Below are 17,648 nucleotides of genomic sequence, written 5' to 3' on the forward strand. Positions count from 1 at the left end.
AGCTTGAGTCCACATTCTTTGCAAGGGTGCTATTTTGAGTCTGTGAGGCTGCAGATACCTTTACAGGACTAGAAGAGGGGCTATTAACACTCTGATTTAACAACTGTGAACTACTTGAAGCAGGTATTGCTTTTGACGCCGGTCCGAACTGATTCTTTGGTCCACTATTTTCTTTATTATTTGACTGACCGTTCAAACTAAGGTCAGTTTCCCGTTCTAGCTTTGTCGGCGGAATTTCTTTTCTAGGACTCGCGGTGGCAGTAGATTTCGTCGCTCCAGTTTTCGATGCTGTCGTTTCCTCGCTAGTTTTTTTCGTTGTTGTAGATTTCGCACCGGAGGTCTGTGCAGGAGTCTCCTTTCGCAAGGCACTCTGGGGACGCATGAACGCGTTCATTGGATAACCAAATACTGGTGTTCCTTCTGGTCCGATATTAAACATGGCGTTGGGACCCGATTGCATCTGAGATACTCTGTTGGTCTTCTTGATCTTCTGCTGCTGTGATTGAAGGTCACTCGCGATGTCTTTGGCACTCAGCGGGCGGGCATATGGGTTGCTGTGACCCTTCGTTGTGGCAGATTTTGGGGCAGCATTTCCACTTGAGGTGGACGAAACGTTAGTACCTGAAATAACATCAGATACTGGTTACATTTCAAAAGGTTTTAATAATAGTTTAAACCATTTTATCTAAGCTGGATTGCATGGAAAACCTATAACGTACTGAAACGCTCTCCAGTCTGTTTCCTGCGTAGAACCAATACTTGATGTCTATAGGCGAGATCTAAAGAATGCTCCCACAGTGAGTATCAAACCCGTGACCTCTCGCTCACTAGGCCGACACCATATCCACTACGCAACCATACAAACATTTTTGTTATATTTGGAAAGGCTTTAACAAATGCGGGGAATCACATGGTCAGATTTGAGAAAAAAAGGCCGCCGATGCCTCGATTCGATGGAGAAATCATCAGGAAATCGCCAAATATTCCATGAGTTATCCCCACACTCAGACCAACCAGCGGAAAACGGTTGATACTCGCTGAAACCGCTTCCGGCTGGCCCTATGATAGGCGTAATCTGATTAAAAGCAAGTAAGTAATAAGGTAGATGTACCTGTTTGAAGACTCAATTTCTCCATCGAATCGAGGCATCTGCGGCCATTTTTTCTCAAATCTGGCCATGTGATTCCCCGCATTGTTAACAATCATTTTTACCATTTTTACCATTTTATCATTTATGAAAGAAATAAAATTTGACTTCAAGTTTTCTGGTTGTTTATGTGGTTCAAGAATAATTGTTATCAACAAAAACAATCAAATAAAAAAACAAAGCCAATCAAGTTATGAAGTAAAAGTAAAGACAGCTAAATTTAATTCAGTCAAGCTGCAAGATTGCAGGGGTGTGCATAACAATGAAAATGGCCGTAAAAATTTGTCAAACAACAAAGCCACTAACAGATCGACTATATCTATTATGACCACCAGCAGATTTGCGCAAATGCTTATGACTAGGCTTGCAAGCCCTATCATGTTTGGATTACAAGGACCTGTCTAACATCTGTTAAAAAAGCCCCTGAAATAACAAGGTGGCATATTTTAATGGGACAATAATAGCAGTGGCTAAATATGCCTTTATAATAGGAAAGCGCTGAAAATTAATTATACCAGTGGATGATTTAACCAGGAGCTACAAAAAGATTTCCTCCATGGATTGAGAGAGTCTATCTATCTTGACCTCCCAGTGCTGTAATTGATATGGCATATGCCTTGATACTGAGGGGTCTATCTATTTTGACCTCCCAGTGCTGTAATTGAAATGGCATACGCCTTGATACTGAGGGGTCTATCTATGTTGACCTCCCAGTGCTGTAATTGATATGGCATACGCCTTGATACTGAGGGGTCTATCTATCTTGACCTCCCAGTGCTGTAATTGATATGGCATACGCCTTGATACTGAGGGGTCTATCTATGTTGACCTCCCAGTGCTGTAATTGATATGGCATACGCCTTGATACTGAGGGGTCTATCTATCTTGACCTCCCAGTGCTGTAATTGATATGGCATATGCCTTGATACTGAGGGGTCTATCTATCTTGACCTCCCAGTGCTGTAATTGATATGGCATACGCCTTGATACTGAGGGGTCTATCTATGTTGACCTCCAAGTGCTGTAATTGATATGGCATACGCCTTGATACTGAGGGGTCTATCTATGTTGACCTCCCAGTGCTGTAATTGATATGGCATACGCCTTGATACTGAGGGGTCTATCTATGTTGACCTCCCAGTGCTGTAATTGATATGGCATACGCCTTGATACTGAGGGGTCTATCTATCTTGACCTCCCAGTGCTGTAATTGATATGGCATACGCCTTGATACTGAGGGGTCTATCTATCTTGACCTCCCAGTGCTGTAATTGATATGGCATACGCCTTGATACTGAGGGGTCTATCTATCTTGACCTCCCAGTGCTGTAATTGATATGGCATACGCCTTGATACTGAGGGGTCTATCTATCTTTACCTCCCAGTGCTGTAATTGATATGGCATACGCCTTGATACTGAGGGGTCTATCTATGTTGACCTCCCAGTGCTGTAATTGATATGGCATACGCCTTGATACTGAGGGGTCTATCTATCTTGACCTCCCAGTGCTGTAATTGATATGGCATACGCCTTGATACTGAGGGGTCTATCTATGTTGACCTCCCAGTGCTGTAATTGATATGGCATACGCCTTGATACTGAGGGGTCTATCTATGTTGACCTCCCAGTGCTGTAATTGATATGGCATACGCCTTGATACTGAGGGGTCTATCTATGTTGACCTCCCAGTGCTGTAATTAATATGGCATACGCCTTGATACTGAGGGGTCTATCTATCTTGACCTCCCAGTGCTGTAATTGATATGGCATATGCCTTGATACTGAGGGGTCTATCTATCTTGACCTCCCAGTGCTGTAATTGATATGGCATACGCCTTGATACTGAGGGGTCTATCTATGTTGACCTCCCAGTGCTGTAATTGATATGGCATACGCCTTGATACTGAGGGGTCTATCTATGTTGACCTCCCAGTGCTGTAATTGATATGGCATACGCCTTGATACTGAGGGGTCTATCTATGCTGACCTCCCAGTGCTGTAATTGATATGGCATACGCCTTGATACTGAGGGTCTATCTATCTTGACCTCCCAGTGCTGTAATTGATATGGCATACGCCTTAATACTGAGGGGTCTATCTATCTTGACCTCCCAGTGCTGTAATTGATATGGCATACGCCTTGATACTGAGGGGTCTATCTATCTTGACCTCCCAGTGCTGTAATTGATATGGCATACGCCTTGATACTGAGGGGTCTATCTATCTTTACCTCCCAGTGCTGTAATTGATATGGCATACGCCTTGATACTGAGGGGTCTATCTATGTTGACCTGCCAGTGCTGTAATTGATATGGCATACGCCTTGATACTGAGGGGTCTATCTATCTTGACCTCCCAGTGCTGTAATTGATATGGCATACGCCTTGATACTGAGGGGTCTATTTATGTTGACCTCCCACTGCTGTAATTGATATGGCATACGCCTTGATACTGAGGGGTCTATCTATGTTGACCTCCCAGTGCTGTAATTGATATGGCATACGCCTTGATACTGAGGGGTCTATCTATGTTGACCTCCCAGTGCTGTAATTAATATGGCATACGCCTTGATACTGAGGGGTCTATCTATCTTGACCTCCCAGTGCTGTAATTGATATGGCATACGCCTTGATACTGAGGGGTCATGGGTTCAATCCCAGTGGAGTATGTGGCAAATTTGGGGCCTTTACTCAGCCCCATTCCCAATGTCAAAAATTACATTTATCTTTCCCAAATGACTGCCATCAATTGAAGGTTTTCAAACAATTATTTTTGTTGTAAATAAAAACCAAAAATGACCCATCATAATTTCATTTAACCTATCATAATGTTACCTTGACCCAACAAAATGCTTACTTAACCCAACATCATGTCATTTTAACCCAACAAAATGCTTACTTAACCCAACATCATGTCATTTTAACCCAACAGAATGTCAAATGAACACAACATAATGTTAACTTAACCAAACATAATTTAAGTTAACCCATCATGATTGACTAACCATACACATATCTCAGTTTCTCCTAACAAAAAGCAGTTTTGTCGTTCCATATAGGCTGCCCATAAAATACATATAGGATCTGGCACGAGTTGTCATATCATACCATATTTTATTAAACGAGTTAAGGAATTTTGTTAGTAAGCGAGCCTTTGGCAAGCTTACTAATGAATTTCCTGGACGAGTTTAATCAAATATGGTATGATATGACGAGTGTCAGATCTTTTTTATCGCATGCTTTTAAATGAGCAAATTAAATAAATATTTACACAAACATAATGATAAATCCCGAATGTTATTTACATTTCGTGACGTCATTTGACGCATTGCAGCAAAATAACAAAATGCGATTGGTCAATAAACAAAAACTAAGCCAATGAAAACGCTTAAAAATGTTATATTACACATGTGTTATATAAAAAAAATATGTAATGGTTGTATTAGATGGGAAACAGGGTATAGCATGTGATAAAAAGGTGGTGAAATTTATCAATCAGTACCAGTGGCTGCTTTAAGAAGTTGCTGGGGACTAGGTGGCGGTTTCATGGTGGAACGGAACGGCGTTGGCATGGTGCTGTTGGCTGAGGCATTGCTCAGACTGCTGTAGGCGTTGCGGGCGGCCTCGGCATTGCTGCGCACGGAAACTAGGTCAGCATGGTTGAACAGCTGGACGGGCTTGATGGAGTTGTTGCTGTATTTTAGCATGGGCTTCTGTGTCTGAAAGAATACAAGAGGAATTTAGTTAAACAGGTGGGCCTTAAAATATTCCAGAGCTCTTAGTAAACATCTGCACATTTCTGCCCAATCTGGAAAAGTACCGGTACAAGTGGGAAAAATAAGCATGAAAAACCCTGAAATTTGAATTTTTTGGTACTGCTCATTATCAGAAAGACCTGGGGCCTTATTCCAGTAGCTTCTTAAGTTTTCACTTAAGTTAAGAAATTTCTTAAATAAATTTCTTAAGTTAAATTTGAAATGTAAAAAAACAAAACATGAGACGCTTATTTATTCTCTTTAAAAAGAGTTAAAGGAAGTTAACTTAATTTTAAATATAGGAGAAAAAATACACAGAGTAAAGAAATTTATTAAGTTAATGAAGCTACCAGAATTTAACTTAAGTGAAATCTTATGTTTAAAGAGAAAATGGCGGAGATAAGCAAAAATATTGCGCAACATTTCAACTTAAGTTATTTTTTAACCTAAGAAGCTACTGGAATACGGCCCCAGTACAATGTCATGTAACTCACAGCTGGCAATGCATTTTAAAAGTAATCAATCATTGGAGACTTGTTGAATGAAGATACATCAGTTGATAAAATACAATTGAGCACTAAAAAATGAAGTTTGAATATTGCTTATGACTATTTAAGATGATGTACAATGTATGGATCATAGTATTACCTGTGTCATGGCCAGGTGTAGTTTCAAATAATTGCTTGATACATTATGTATATACCATAATGTACATTTTTTTATACAATGGTATTGGAGTCGTCAAAATATATTTTTAGCAAACTTTATAATGTTGGAACATTAATAAACTAATAGTCATAAGTCATAAACACTTCTTTTTTTCTTTGTTTTTGTTTATTTTATTTTTAAATTGGGAATTTTTGTTAAAATTTTGGTTTGGGATCAGGTCCGTTTGCATTGGGAATGCCTTTGTTTTCCGGAGGCGCAGACAGTGCTGAAAAACCCCTGAATGCCTTTTCTTTGCATAAGTATTTTTTTTAACTAATTTTATTATTGTACAAGTATATTGGTTTTTGACTTGAGTAAATGAAAATTTCATCAAACTCTGAACGTACATAGGTAAATGTATCAAGGGAATGAACGCTATTGATGTGTTTGAAATTATGTTTAAGAAAAAAACAATCATTTAAACAAGTATATGTTTTATTGTATGTAAAGAATTAAGAAACATCATACTTAATAATACTGAATTAGACAAACAGTGTCATTAATAAATGAATGATTCTGTAAAAATAAAAATAAAATATCAAAACTACTCTCATTTACAGTATGTAAGATGCATTGAGTCTTTTGGGAGACAACATACAAATGTACGTGTATTTATCACCAGGCCAGACCAGCACAAGCTCTTCATACTGACCAGATATATAGCATAGTTCTTTACATCTGCACAGAGCAAGACCTATTAGAATTGAAATTTTGCAATACTTTCATAAAATAAAGTAATCAAAATATGTTCTCTACTTTTTTACATAAATGTATTTACTTTTGGGTTATTTTAGGACAAGGTAGTATTTCTTTCTTAACATTTCTACTGACGACACATGTTTTAAGTACCGGTATACTAAATAATTGTGTCAAATTATAAGTCCTGACATGGCTTTACATTTCACATTTTAACCCAACTTACACAGTGTGATTTAAGATTGTGTGTCACTATAATTATGTATATTACAGAAATTGTCCCAGATACCAATTAAAGAAATATTCAAGATGGCAACCTTTTTAAGTGGACTGTGGCTAAACCCTAACCCTAACAGACTTTCATAATACTACATGTAAACGTATAGAAATTCGTCGGTATGAAATTTCGTGGTTTAATAAGAAACAACTAATTCATTGACACGTAATTTCGTGGATTTCAAATAAAAACAACTAATTTGTTGATACGTAATTTCGTGGGTTTCAAATTTTCGGGGAAGACTGACCGCCATTAAACTTTTATTAAAACAACCAGAGTAATAACCAAGTATAATCTGCTGATCTGTGTTGACAGCAAGACTTGAGGTTCATGTGCACTGAAGCATGAAAGTGTTGCTGATAATTGTCAATATGTGCGATAAAATGGCGCACTTGTGGGTCCCTGCTCTCTAATTGCCATCAATGTTGTTTTGACAATATTTGCAATTCTCAGCGCAATCGGTCCCCTAGTAGTAACAATTGAGTAATAAGGTCCCCAAAATCACGTGTGAAAACCATTATGTCTCTTTTAACTTTAATTGGCACTAATTGACAAATGTGATAAATCTGCAAACTGTTGACGACGTCACGTAAATGAGAACAATCGTTGATGTTATATTTATTAACCATGATGAAAAAAAAACGTACATTAACGATGATGAATAAAAAAAGAAAAACTCACACGATTTTAGATTTTTATTAATGCACTGGATGGCGAACAAATTGATATTTTATATGAACACACTGTCATTCATACTATGTATTCATTAACATCGTAGTTCTTATCATACTAGGTAATCATAAACATGTTAGTAAATATCAAACAAATATAATTTATGTCAAATTGACATTCCGAAATGACCGATTTCGGATAAAAAATGTATAAATAATCTGGTACTTGAATTCGTGGTTCAGCGGACCACCGAAATCCACGAAAATTCGTACCATACAAAATTTAATGGTTTTACAGTATATGATAACATACATGTACACCTCATATGATTTGATAATGCATACAGTCACATGAAGTCAAGTACTGATAGCTCAAATCTTTATCTGTAAATTGTAGGTACAAAGTAAAATATTAGTTGATTGACGACACCAGTTGAAGATGTGTAATTTAAGGCATAAATATTTCTATTGAATATTTATACTAAGGTTATCAAGATGGCTACGTATTCTAAGTCAACTGTGGCTAGTGGCTCTGATTCATTTAGAGACTTTTGTTGTTTCCCCTGTTTAGAGAACAAAATTGACCAGTGGGCTGACTTTTACTGCGAAAACTGTCAGAAATTTTATTGTGCAAAATGCATTAACCGTCATGGTCAGTTGTTTGGGACACATGTGACATACGGAAGGGGAGACACAAGTAAGTGGCCAGTGGCCAAGGAAGTGGAGGATTTCCTTCAGAAGTGTGACCTTCATGAAGACAAACATCTAGAAATGTTTTGTGAGGACCACAGTCAGCTGTGCTGCACTAATTGTGTAGACCAGGTATTCATTGTGCAAGGAAAGTCAGAGTATAATGTGAGCATACCAAGTGATTTAGATAAGAACTGCTATATCAATGACATTTGTGTTCTCTCTGAGGATCAGATCCTTGTTGCAGATTGTAAAAATAATAGAGTTAAGCTACTCAATCATCAATACCAGGTGGTGGGTCATTATGATTTTTATGGTTATCCACGGGACATGTGTAAAATCACACCAAGTGAAGTAGCTGTTACTGTGTATCAGGGTGACTTACTTGAGGTCCAGTTTGTCTCTGTGAATGGTGGGCAGCTGGTTAAGGGTAGATGGATGTTACAGTTTTATCATGAATGTATTGGTATTGCTCATGATCTGCAAGACCTGTATCTTACTTCTGGAACTGCACTTTACAAGTATTCAATGAAAGGAGATCTGTTGAAAAAGTTGTATGAAGATACATCAGACAAGTTAACAGGTAAAATTTGATGGATATATTCAGGTAACATTTGAAAAAATCATATGAAATAATACAATAGCATTAAGCTTTATATATACATATTAACACAAAAGTCATTTGTATTTTACCTTTGCCAGTTTCAGGCAATTATGTTTGCAAATAACTGACATATTAATTTCACTATAAGTAAATGAAAACTCCTTAATATTAAAGTCCTTCCTTTGCTCAAGTATTTTCTTGCCTTTTTCATTACTGTATGACTTTTTCATTGGTAAAGAAAAATATTTTAAATAATTCCTCTATAATAATCATGTCAGAAAGCTCAGACTATGTACTGTAAACGTATAGAAATTCTTCGGTATGAAATCTCGTGGATTCCAAATAAAAAACAACTATTTCGTTGACACGTAATTTCGTGGATTTCAAATAAAAAAACAACTAATTCGTTGATTCGTAATTTCGAGGATTTCAAAGTTTTGGGGAAGACTGACCGTCATAATAATTAAACTTTTATTAAAACAACAAGAGTAATAACGAAGCATAATCTGCTAATCTGTATTGACAGCAAGACTTGAGGTTAATGTGCACTGAAGCCTGAAAGTGTTGCCGATAATTGTCAATAAGAGGAATACAGCGGCGCACTTGTGGGTCCTCGCTCGCTAATTGCCATCTATGTTATTTTGCCAATATTAGTAATTCTAAGCGCAATCGGTCCCCTAGTAGTAACAATTGAGTAATAAGGTCCCCAGAATACACGTGTGAAAACTGTAATGTCTCTTTTAACTTTAATTGGCACTAATTGACATATGTGATAAATCTGCAAACTGTTAATTTGACGACGTCAGGTAAAAGAGAACAATCGTTGATGTACAGTTTAAATGCCATGCTTGATTTAAAATGTATTATTACCCAAAACTTATCAAGTAAACAACATATTGTATTAACTAGCATATCTCAATCTAACAATGTCCCTTTCAAAATGGTTGAAAACGGGTACAGTTCAGACACGTTCTTCTACTATAGCAGGATTGCCCGACCCTGCAAAGGCTCAGTCTACGACCTAATTAGCATTATTGACACAAGCCGCTAACGATTCAGTGGAAGAAATGGTTAATGGCCGTAAATGGAAGCGTATAAACAAGAGCTGTCACTAGGACAGCGCTCTCGACCATTCGAGTGCTTGACAGTATAACGTAAGCCATCATGGAGAGGGGGGTATAATGTTGGTGTGTGGTCATTTAATAGATGATCTTTCAAAAATAAGAAAAAAAATATTAAAAAATAATATATTTTTTTTTGGGGGGGGGGTTCTGGGGTGGAGCGTGGGGGATGGTTTGGGTGGAGTCCATTGTGGTATGTCAGGTAAGTGTTGTTTTGTCAAAGTATGAATCAAATCTGATCATAAATAAAGAAGTTATGGCAATTTAAGCAAAATTTTTTAATTTGACCTTGAGAGTCAAGGTCATTCAAAGGTCAAGGTCAAATTGAACTTGCCAGGTACAGTACCCTCATGATAGGAAGAAAATATTTGAAGTTTGAAAGCAACAGCTTTGATACTTAAGAAGTCAAGTGGATCTAAACACAAAATTTAACAAAATATTCAGTTACTAAGACAAAAAAGGGCCATAATTCTTAAAAAAATGCTTGATACAGTTGTCTGCTCTTGTTTATAGGTTGGGGTCATGCTGATAAAGAAGTTTGCAAAATATGAAAGCAAACTTTTACATAGATTTATCAATAATATGCATATTCTAAATGGAAAAAGGGCCATAATTCTTACAAAATGCATGATACAGTTGTCTGCTCTTGTTTAAAGATTGGGGTTATGTTGGTAAAGAAGTTTGCAAGATATGAAAGCAATATGTCAAGGGACATTGAAAACGTTTGAGGTGGTACGCAAACTTTAACATAGAGTTATCAATAATATGCATATTCTAAGTGGAAAAAGGGCCATAATTCTTACAAAATGCTTGATACAGTTGTCTGCTCTTGTTTATAGGTTGGGGTCATGTTGGTAAAGAAGTATGAAAAATATGAAAGCAATATGTCAAGGGATATAAGAAATATTTGGGGTGGTATGCAAACTTTAACATTTGAACGCTCACGCTAAAGCTAACGCCGGGGTGAGTATGATAGCTCCACTATATATATTTCATATATAATAGTCGAGCTAAAAATGTATAAATAATCATTGGTACTTGAATTCCTGGTTCAGCGGACCAACGAAATCCACGAAAATTCGTACCACACGAAATTTAATGGTTTTACAGTAAGTGAGTAAATGTACTTATTTAGTGTATGTAAGTGCTGTTCATTCCATAGGGTTTCAGCATAATATAATCATCCTTGAATACATGATTCATTTTAAGAAAAATCATCCTTTATTAATGAACACAAATAGCTGGGGTGAATAAGTGTAAGAGTGTCTTTATTAACATAATGATTCTGTGAATAACTAACTACAATGATCCTACTCTCTTTACAGTACTTAAGTGTGCAGTGAGTCCTTCAGGTGACAAGATATTTATCACCAACAATACCCATCACAAGGTCCTCACCCTGGCCAGAGATGGCACAGTTCTCCAAACCTTCACAGACCCAGACCTACAAAACCCAGCAGGTATCCATGTGACTGCTCTGGGACAGGTGCTGGTCTGTGGAACGTCATCCAGCACTATCATTCAGCTGGATGGGGAAGGCAAGAAGAAGCTGGCAACTCTTGCTACCAAGAGGGATAGACTTGATGAACCAAACTCAGTCTTCTACAATAGGAGCACAGCATTCATCATTTTGGGACAATGGTCTAGCATCCTTGTGTTAAGAGTAAAATAGGTGTTTTGTCACAAGTTTCAGTACAAACATTTTGGAACATGTACTTAACATGAATTCTTGGCCACACCAAACTTGCATTCAGTATTACGTTTCATCACATAATTCACATGGATGATTTATTGTCGTGCCTACTTATGTCAAATCATGAATATGTTTGAAAAGGTACATTTATAATTAACTTTGAGAGCATGGATCTATTATTTAGTGTTTTGTTTCAATGCATAATTCTTGCGAGATTATATATTGTGTTTCAATACAATTTAATATGTGCTACCATCTATTGCTGATAATTATTTTTCCTTTTCAATCGCATATAATCAGTGTATTGTTGTTTTCTTGATATATATCTTAAAAATGAATAACATGTACATACATGATTTTTTTGTGTGGTTATGTTCTATAATATTTTTGTGTAATTGTTATGCACAGTAAAAAGAACGGCAGAGTGCAATTAAGGAGGGAAGGTTTTACATTTTCATTGTATTATTGAATAGTCACCATGTGTTCTGTCCTTAAAAATATAAAGTTATTTAGATTGACAATTATGTATTGTACAGACTTCTTTAATTGTTGTTTTTAGATTTTACTTTTGTTGATTACAGTTATATATGTATTTACTAGTGTCATTCATGCTATCTGCCTTTACTGTTCACTATGTTTTGCTGAATAAATTAACTTTTAATTATGTTCACATGCCCCTTTGTCCTTCGCATTTTCTTCCAATCAAATATACAAATATTTGCATTATCTGTGTTAACTACATGAATAGACACTATTTTGTGTATTAAAGTTACATTTCCAAACACGTTGTATGACTCATATATGCCAGTATTTTTTTAAAGTTTATTTTACAGCCTGTGCTATCAATATGGAAAAATAGTGTGATAATCCATGAAATCAGGAAAAAATAAACATTAATAATATGATTATAAATAACAGTTTTCCAATTCTTTATACGCGCATGTTTAACTGCATTTTAAACTTGTTATTATTAAGTTCCAAAGAATATTATTGCTTTATAATAAACTCAATAAGCCAACTAGGGAGTCTAACGGAAAAGTTTGGCATCTTTTAGGGGAAATTTTGATAAGAATTTTTGGATTTTTTTCTTTTGCCATTCTGAAACAGCCTGAAAGAGGCTGTAATTTGGGACAAAAAAGATCACTGTATGCATTTGCAGTGCGTGCTTTATCAGTGGTTTTTGGGGTTGTGGGGGATGGGGCCTTTAGCCCTTACGTGGGGGAAATTTAACATGCGATTTTCCACTTAAGGGAAAAAATTGTGCGTGTTTTTTCCTTAATGGGGAAATATGTTAAGAGTCTTACTTTTACTGTTTAATGGTTTAAAAAAAAGACTTATTTTGTTCATAGATTAATGTTTCTGGTTAATTTACATTTCATAACTAGAAATGGCGCTGCAGAGGCCGACGCATATCCTCATGCCGCATGTTTGACCCAGGGGGAACCCCAGGGTTGGTAATGGGGCCATGCATAGTTGAAATTGACTGTATTGTCATAAGAGATGTTCAGTATCAATTGGAAGTGAATCGGTGTAGAAATGAAGAAGTTCATGTAAAATTACATAAAACAAGAGATGTGTTTGTCAGAAACACAATGCCCCCTCCTGCGCTGCTTTGATTTATTTTTTTTTAAATTATCATTTGGCAGGTTCATTACTTACCTCCCTTTAAAGCTTATTACGTCCCTTGGATTTGTTTTTTTGACCTTTGACCTTGAAGGATGACCTTGACCTTTTACCACTCAAAATGTGCAGCTCTATGAGATACACATGCATGCCAAATATCAAGTTGCTATCTTCAATATTGCAAAAGTAATGGCCAATACACCATACCGGGGGCATAACAAGAGCACCGCATAACGGGTGCCACGCTCGGCTGCGAAAGCTTGTCAGAATTTATTTTTTTAGAGGTCACAGTGACCTTGACCTTTGACCTAGTGACCCAACAAGAGATGTGTTTGTCAGAAACACAATTATGACCATGTCAGACATCACTGACAACCAAGGCCTGTGGTTTAAAAGAGCCAGAGTTCATCATGTATCTATGGACATAAGTCCACAGGTATGTAATGAACATCAAAGAAATTATAATTATATAATTTAAAGAAAAACTTTGACAAATCAATCATTTGAGTTATAAATAATCAAAATAATAAATCTGTACAGTAGCTGTGAAAAGAACTTCAATTCTTGGTAAGGAAATATAAAATATGAGATTTATAATTATATAAATTACTTTCCTTGAAAATAATTGTCTCTAACAAATCTCTATTTTTAGTAGCAAATAATTAAAAGCCACTACCGTGACTGTGATTGACCACTCGAAATGTGCAGCTCCATGAGATACACATGCATGCCAAATATATAAAGTGGCTATGTTCAATATTGAATAATTATCTCCCTTTTTAAAGCTTATTACTTCCCTTAAATTTGTATTTTTTACCGCAGACCGTAAAGGATGACCTTGACCTTTTACCACAATGTGTTTGTCAGAAACACAATGCCGCCTACTGCGCCGCTTTGATTTATTTAACAACAAGGGACAAAATTTTCACAAAACCAGGTTTTCATTGTGAAAAAAAAATCTGATAAAGAGAGAAAACTCAAACTGAACTTTTGAAATGAATAAACAAAATTAACCCCCTTTGTAAGTTTGTTTTTTTAAAAAATCTATTTTTAGTCGTTGCGACCTTGACATTGGAGATATTGACGTGATTCTTTCGTGCGACACACCGTCCCATGATGGTGAACAAATGTGCCAAATGATTTTAAAATCTCACAATGAATGACATAGTTATGGCCAGGACAAGCTCATTTATGGCCATTTTTGACCTTTGAACTCAAAGTGTGACCTTGACCTTGGAGATATCGACGTAATTATTTCGCGCGACACACCGTCCAATGATGGTGAACAAATATGTCAAATGATTTTAAAATCTAAAATGAACGACATAGTTATGGCCCGGACAAGCTTGTTCCGCCCGCCCGCCAGCCCGCCAGCCAGCCAGCCAGCCAGCCAGCCCGCCCGCATTCGCCAATCTAATAACCAGTTTTTTCCTTCGGAAAACCTGGTTAAAAATATATATGTGGGCAGGTCAGATAACCATGTCCATTTAAAGCTTATTAGTTCCCTTGACTTTGTTTTTTCGACCCTAGACCTTGAAGGATGATGTTCAACTTGAAATTTTACCACTCAAAATGTGCAGCTCCATGAGATACACATGCATGCCAAATATCAAGGTGCTATCTTCAATATTTAAAAAGTTATGGCCAATGTTAAGGTTTAAGCACGACGCCTACGGCGGAGGGCAGACGTCGGACGGCGAATGACGAGCTGGCTATGACAATAGCTCGGGTTTTCTCCGAAAACAGCCTCGCTAAAAACGAGTGAAAATCTTTGACTCGGCCCCACCCCAACCCCCATAACTTTTGACCCAGGGATCTGATAAAAATTCCAAATAGTGCAGGGTCGCACATATGCTCATAGCTACCATGTGTGTAAGTTTCAAGGTTCTAGTGCTTATAGTGTAGGAGATAGTGGCCAGGACAGACGGCGGAGATAACCACAATATCCCCACGCTTTTCAAAAAGCGTGGGGATAACTACTTGGCAATAACTGACTGCGGAATTGTTGCCATTATTTTCAGAATTAGAATGCACTGGTGATGCAATTAGGATTTCACTAAACTCAAACGGTTCTGTTGCATCATGACCATCTTGGATGGGACTGACTATGGCTGACTTTGTCAAAGTGATCTCTTCTTGAAAGGGACTGACTGTGGCCGGATATGCCAGACTGAGATCACCTTGACAGGGACTGGCTGTGACAGTTTCAGACCGTACAACAGGAACGGACTGCTGCAGACTGAGTGGACTTACTACCTGGTCACTACACTTTGGTTTTGTGAAGAAAGATGTAATGACAGAGTCATTCGCACTTTTTTTTTGGGGGGGGGGGGGTCGGTAGCTTTTCCAGTTGTGCGACATTATGGTGACAATTAACGTAAAGCTAGTTGAAAGTTATCGTAAATCGGCCACGGGAGGTAATAATTGTCGTAAAATGTATACGGTACTGTACGGCGTGTACGGGATGGGAACCATAATTGGACGGGTACCAAACGTTGTTTTCTATGATTTCGAGCGAATTTGTTGTAAAATTCAATTGTTTTGAACTGTTTTATGGAGGGGAAAAAGCTCTCGCTGGGGGAATTTTTCGGTCCGGAAAGGGAAAAAAAAAGCCTAGATTGCTGGGGAAAGTCGCCGATATTCAGTAAGGTAAAAAACAAGAGGGCCATGATGGCCCTGTATCGCTCCACTGTTTTTTCTTTGCGAAAAAAACGTGTAATGCGCATGAGTTGAAATGTACTCAAGCATGTGACTTTCTCTTTCTATCCCTCGTCCCACTGGGCGCATAAAGTTGGAAAGGTGAGCATTTTTATATATGGAAAAAGATACTACCGTGTTAACTAAACAGACAAAAAAGCCCGGGAATTGTTGCACAGGTCCTTTGCTTATAACGTAGGTACATTTATCTCTCCAAAAGATATTGTCATTCTTTCTATTTCACATATTTTTAGATGCTGAAGATCAAATCTACGCATTTGATTTGAAACAGATTCACAAGACCCATAGGAATCAAAATGCCTTAACCCTTTACCAAACAACACATTTTGGACGTTCCCAATTTGAAAGAGGTTGCAGACGTAAATTGAATTAAAATGGAATATGAAGGAAATGATCAGGTAGGGTAGAAATAATTGTGATAAAAGAAGAAATTGCTCATCAACCCACACATCCCTAAGACCAACAGGCCTGAGAATATTATGATAATCTAAAGATTATTTCTTTATATTTATAAATGTATTTAATTAAGTAATACATTTGACTTCTAAGATCAATTCATAACTTGTATTAAGAAAATTATAAAATGGTCAGAAATATATATGGATTGTTGAGCAATTGACAATCATTTCAACAATTCATGATCAGTCACTATTCACAAATGGAACAATGAATCATTAGTTATTAAAAAGCAGCATATACGATAGAACATTGCACTTCATTAATTTCAACACCTTCTCTTGGATACAAAGTTTGAGTTTACCGTGCAGTATCATATATTGACTTTCCTTCAAATAATTATGTTCATGGAAGTTTTTAAAATCAATAATATATTATTAAACTGGTTTTAACGCTACAAAAAAGACATGAAATTAACATGTCATCCAAATTATTTTCATCCGGATATATGGTCATTTTCGACATATTTAAATAAAACCCGACTTTTTTCAGTTTATAAGAAAAACATTCATAACACATGTTCATACTTCAATGCCTTTGTAAGCAGTCACCATCTGACCTAAAATGGCACTAAATGACAGGGTTTTATCTCATGTTTACAAGATGTTGATGTTGTTGTTGGTCACAGCCAAACGGCCGCAGTAATCTCCACTGGTAAACGTCATATGTTCAGTTTTGTGACCCCCGGGGCCGGGTCAAATTTAAGCCCAGGGGAATAATTTGAACAAATTTGGTAGATGACTATTAGATATCACTACATACCAAATTTAGTAGTCCTAGGCTCTATAATTAAGAACAAAAAGATTTTTAAAGTTTGCACAAAATAGGCCTTATTTAAGCATATGTTCATTTTTGTGACCCCTGGGGCAAGGTAAAATTTGTTTCTATGGGCATAATTTGAACAAACTAAGTAGAGAACTATTAGATGTCACTACCTACCGAATTTGGTAGAAATAGGCCCAATGGTTATGGACAAGATTTTCATAGTTTGCACAAAATGGGCCCAATATAAGCATATGTTCAATTTTGTGACCCCTGGGGAACGGTCAAATTTGATCCCAGGGGCTTAATTTGAACAAACTTGGTAGAGGACTATAAGATGTCATTACATACCAAATTTGGTAGCCCTATGCCATACAGTTATGGACAAGAAGATTTTTATAGTTTGCACAAAAAAGGCCTTATATAAGCAGATTTTCGATTTTTTGACCCCCCAGGGCAGGGTCAAATTTGACCCCAGGGGCATAATTTGAACAAACTTGGTAGAGGACTATTAGATGTCACTACATAGTAAATTTGGTAGCCCTAGGCCCAATGGTTACAGACAAGAAGGTTTTTAAAGTTTGCACAAAATAGGCCTTATATAAGCAAATTTTTAATTTTTTGACCCCCTGGGGCAGGGTCAAATTTGACCCCAGGGGCATAATTTGAACAAGCTTGGTAGAGGACTATGAGATGTCAATACATACCAAATTTGGTAGCCCTAGGC

At 37.0% G+C, this 17,648-nt stretch overlaps 2 protein-coding genes across 2 annotated transcripts; one reads left to right on the top strand and one right to left on the bottom strand.

The window, feature by feature from the left end:
• Positions 1 to 4: 4 nt before the first annotated feature.
• LOC127854568 (putative protein TPRXL) lies at positions 5 to 5,559 on the bottom strand (the record flags this gene model as incomplete). The annotated part of the gene is made up of 3 exons (XM_052389630.1): positions 5,551 to 5,559; positions 4,650 to 4,866; positions 5 to 621 (listed from the first exon to the last, which is right to left on the bottom strand). Coding segments are annotated over exons 1-3 (843 nt in total), but the record flags the coding sequence as incomplete, so codon positions are not given.
• A 2,070-nt stretch (positions 5,560 to 7,629) lies between these two features.
• On the top strand, positions 7,630 to 12,032 carry LOC127855906 (uncharacterized). The gene is made up of 2 exons (XM_052391821.1): positions 7,630 to 8,527; positions 10,995 to 12,032. The coding sequence occupies exons 1-2, from the start codon at positions 7,750 to 7,752 to the stop codon at positions 11,339 to 11,341; spliced, it is 1,125 nt and encodes a 374-aa protein (XP_052247781.1). The 5' UTR covers positions 7,630 to 7,749; the 3' UTR covers positions 11,342 to 12,032.
• The last annotated feature ends 5,616 nt before the right edge of the window (positions 12,033 to 17,648 follow it).

This window comes from Dreissena polymorpha, chromosome 13 (genome assembly GCF_020536995.1).
Source record: "Dreissena polymorpha isolate Duluth1 chromosome 13, UMN_Dpol_1.0, whole genome shotgun sequence".
Taxonomy (NCBI): Eukaryota; Metazoa; Mollusca; class Bivalvia; order Myida; family Dreissenidae; genus Dreissena; species Dreissena polymorpha.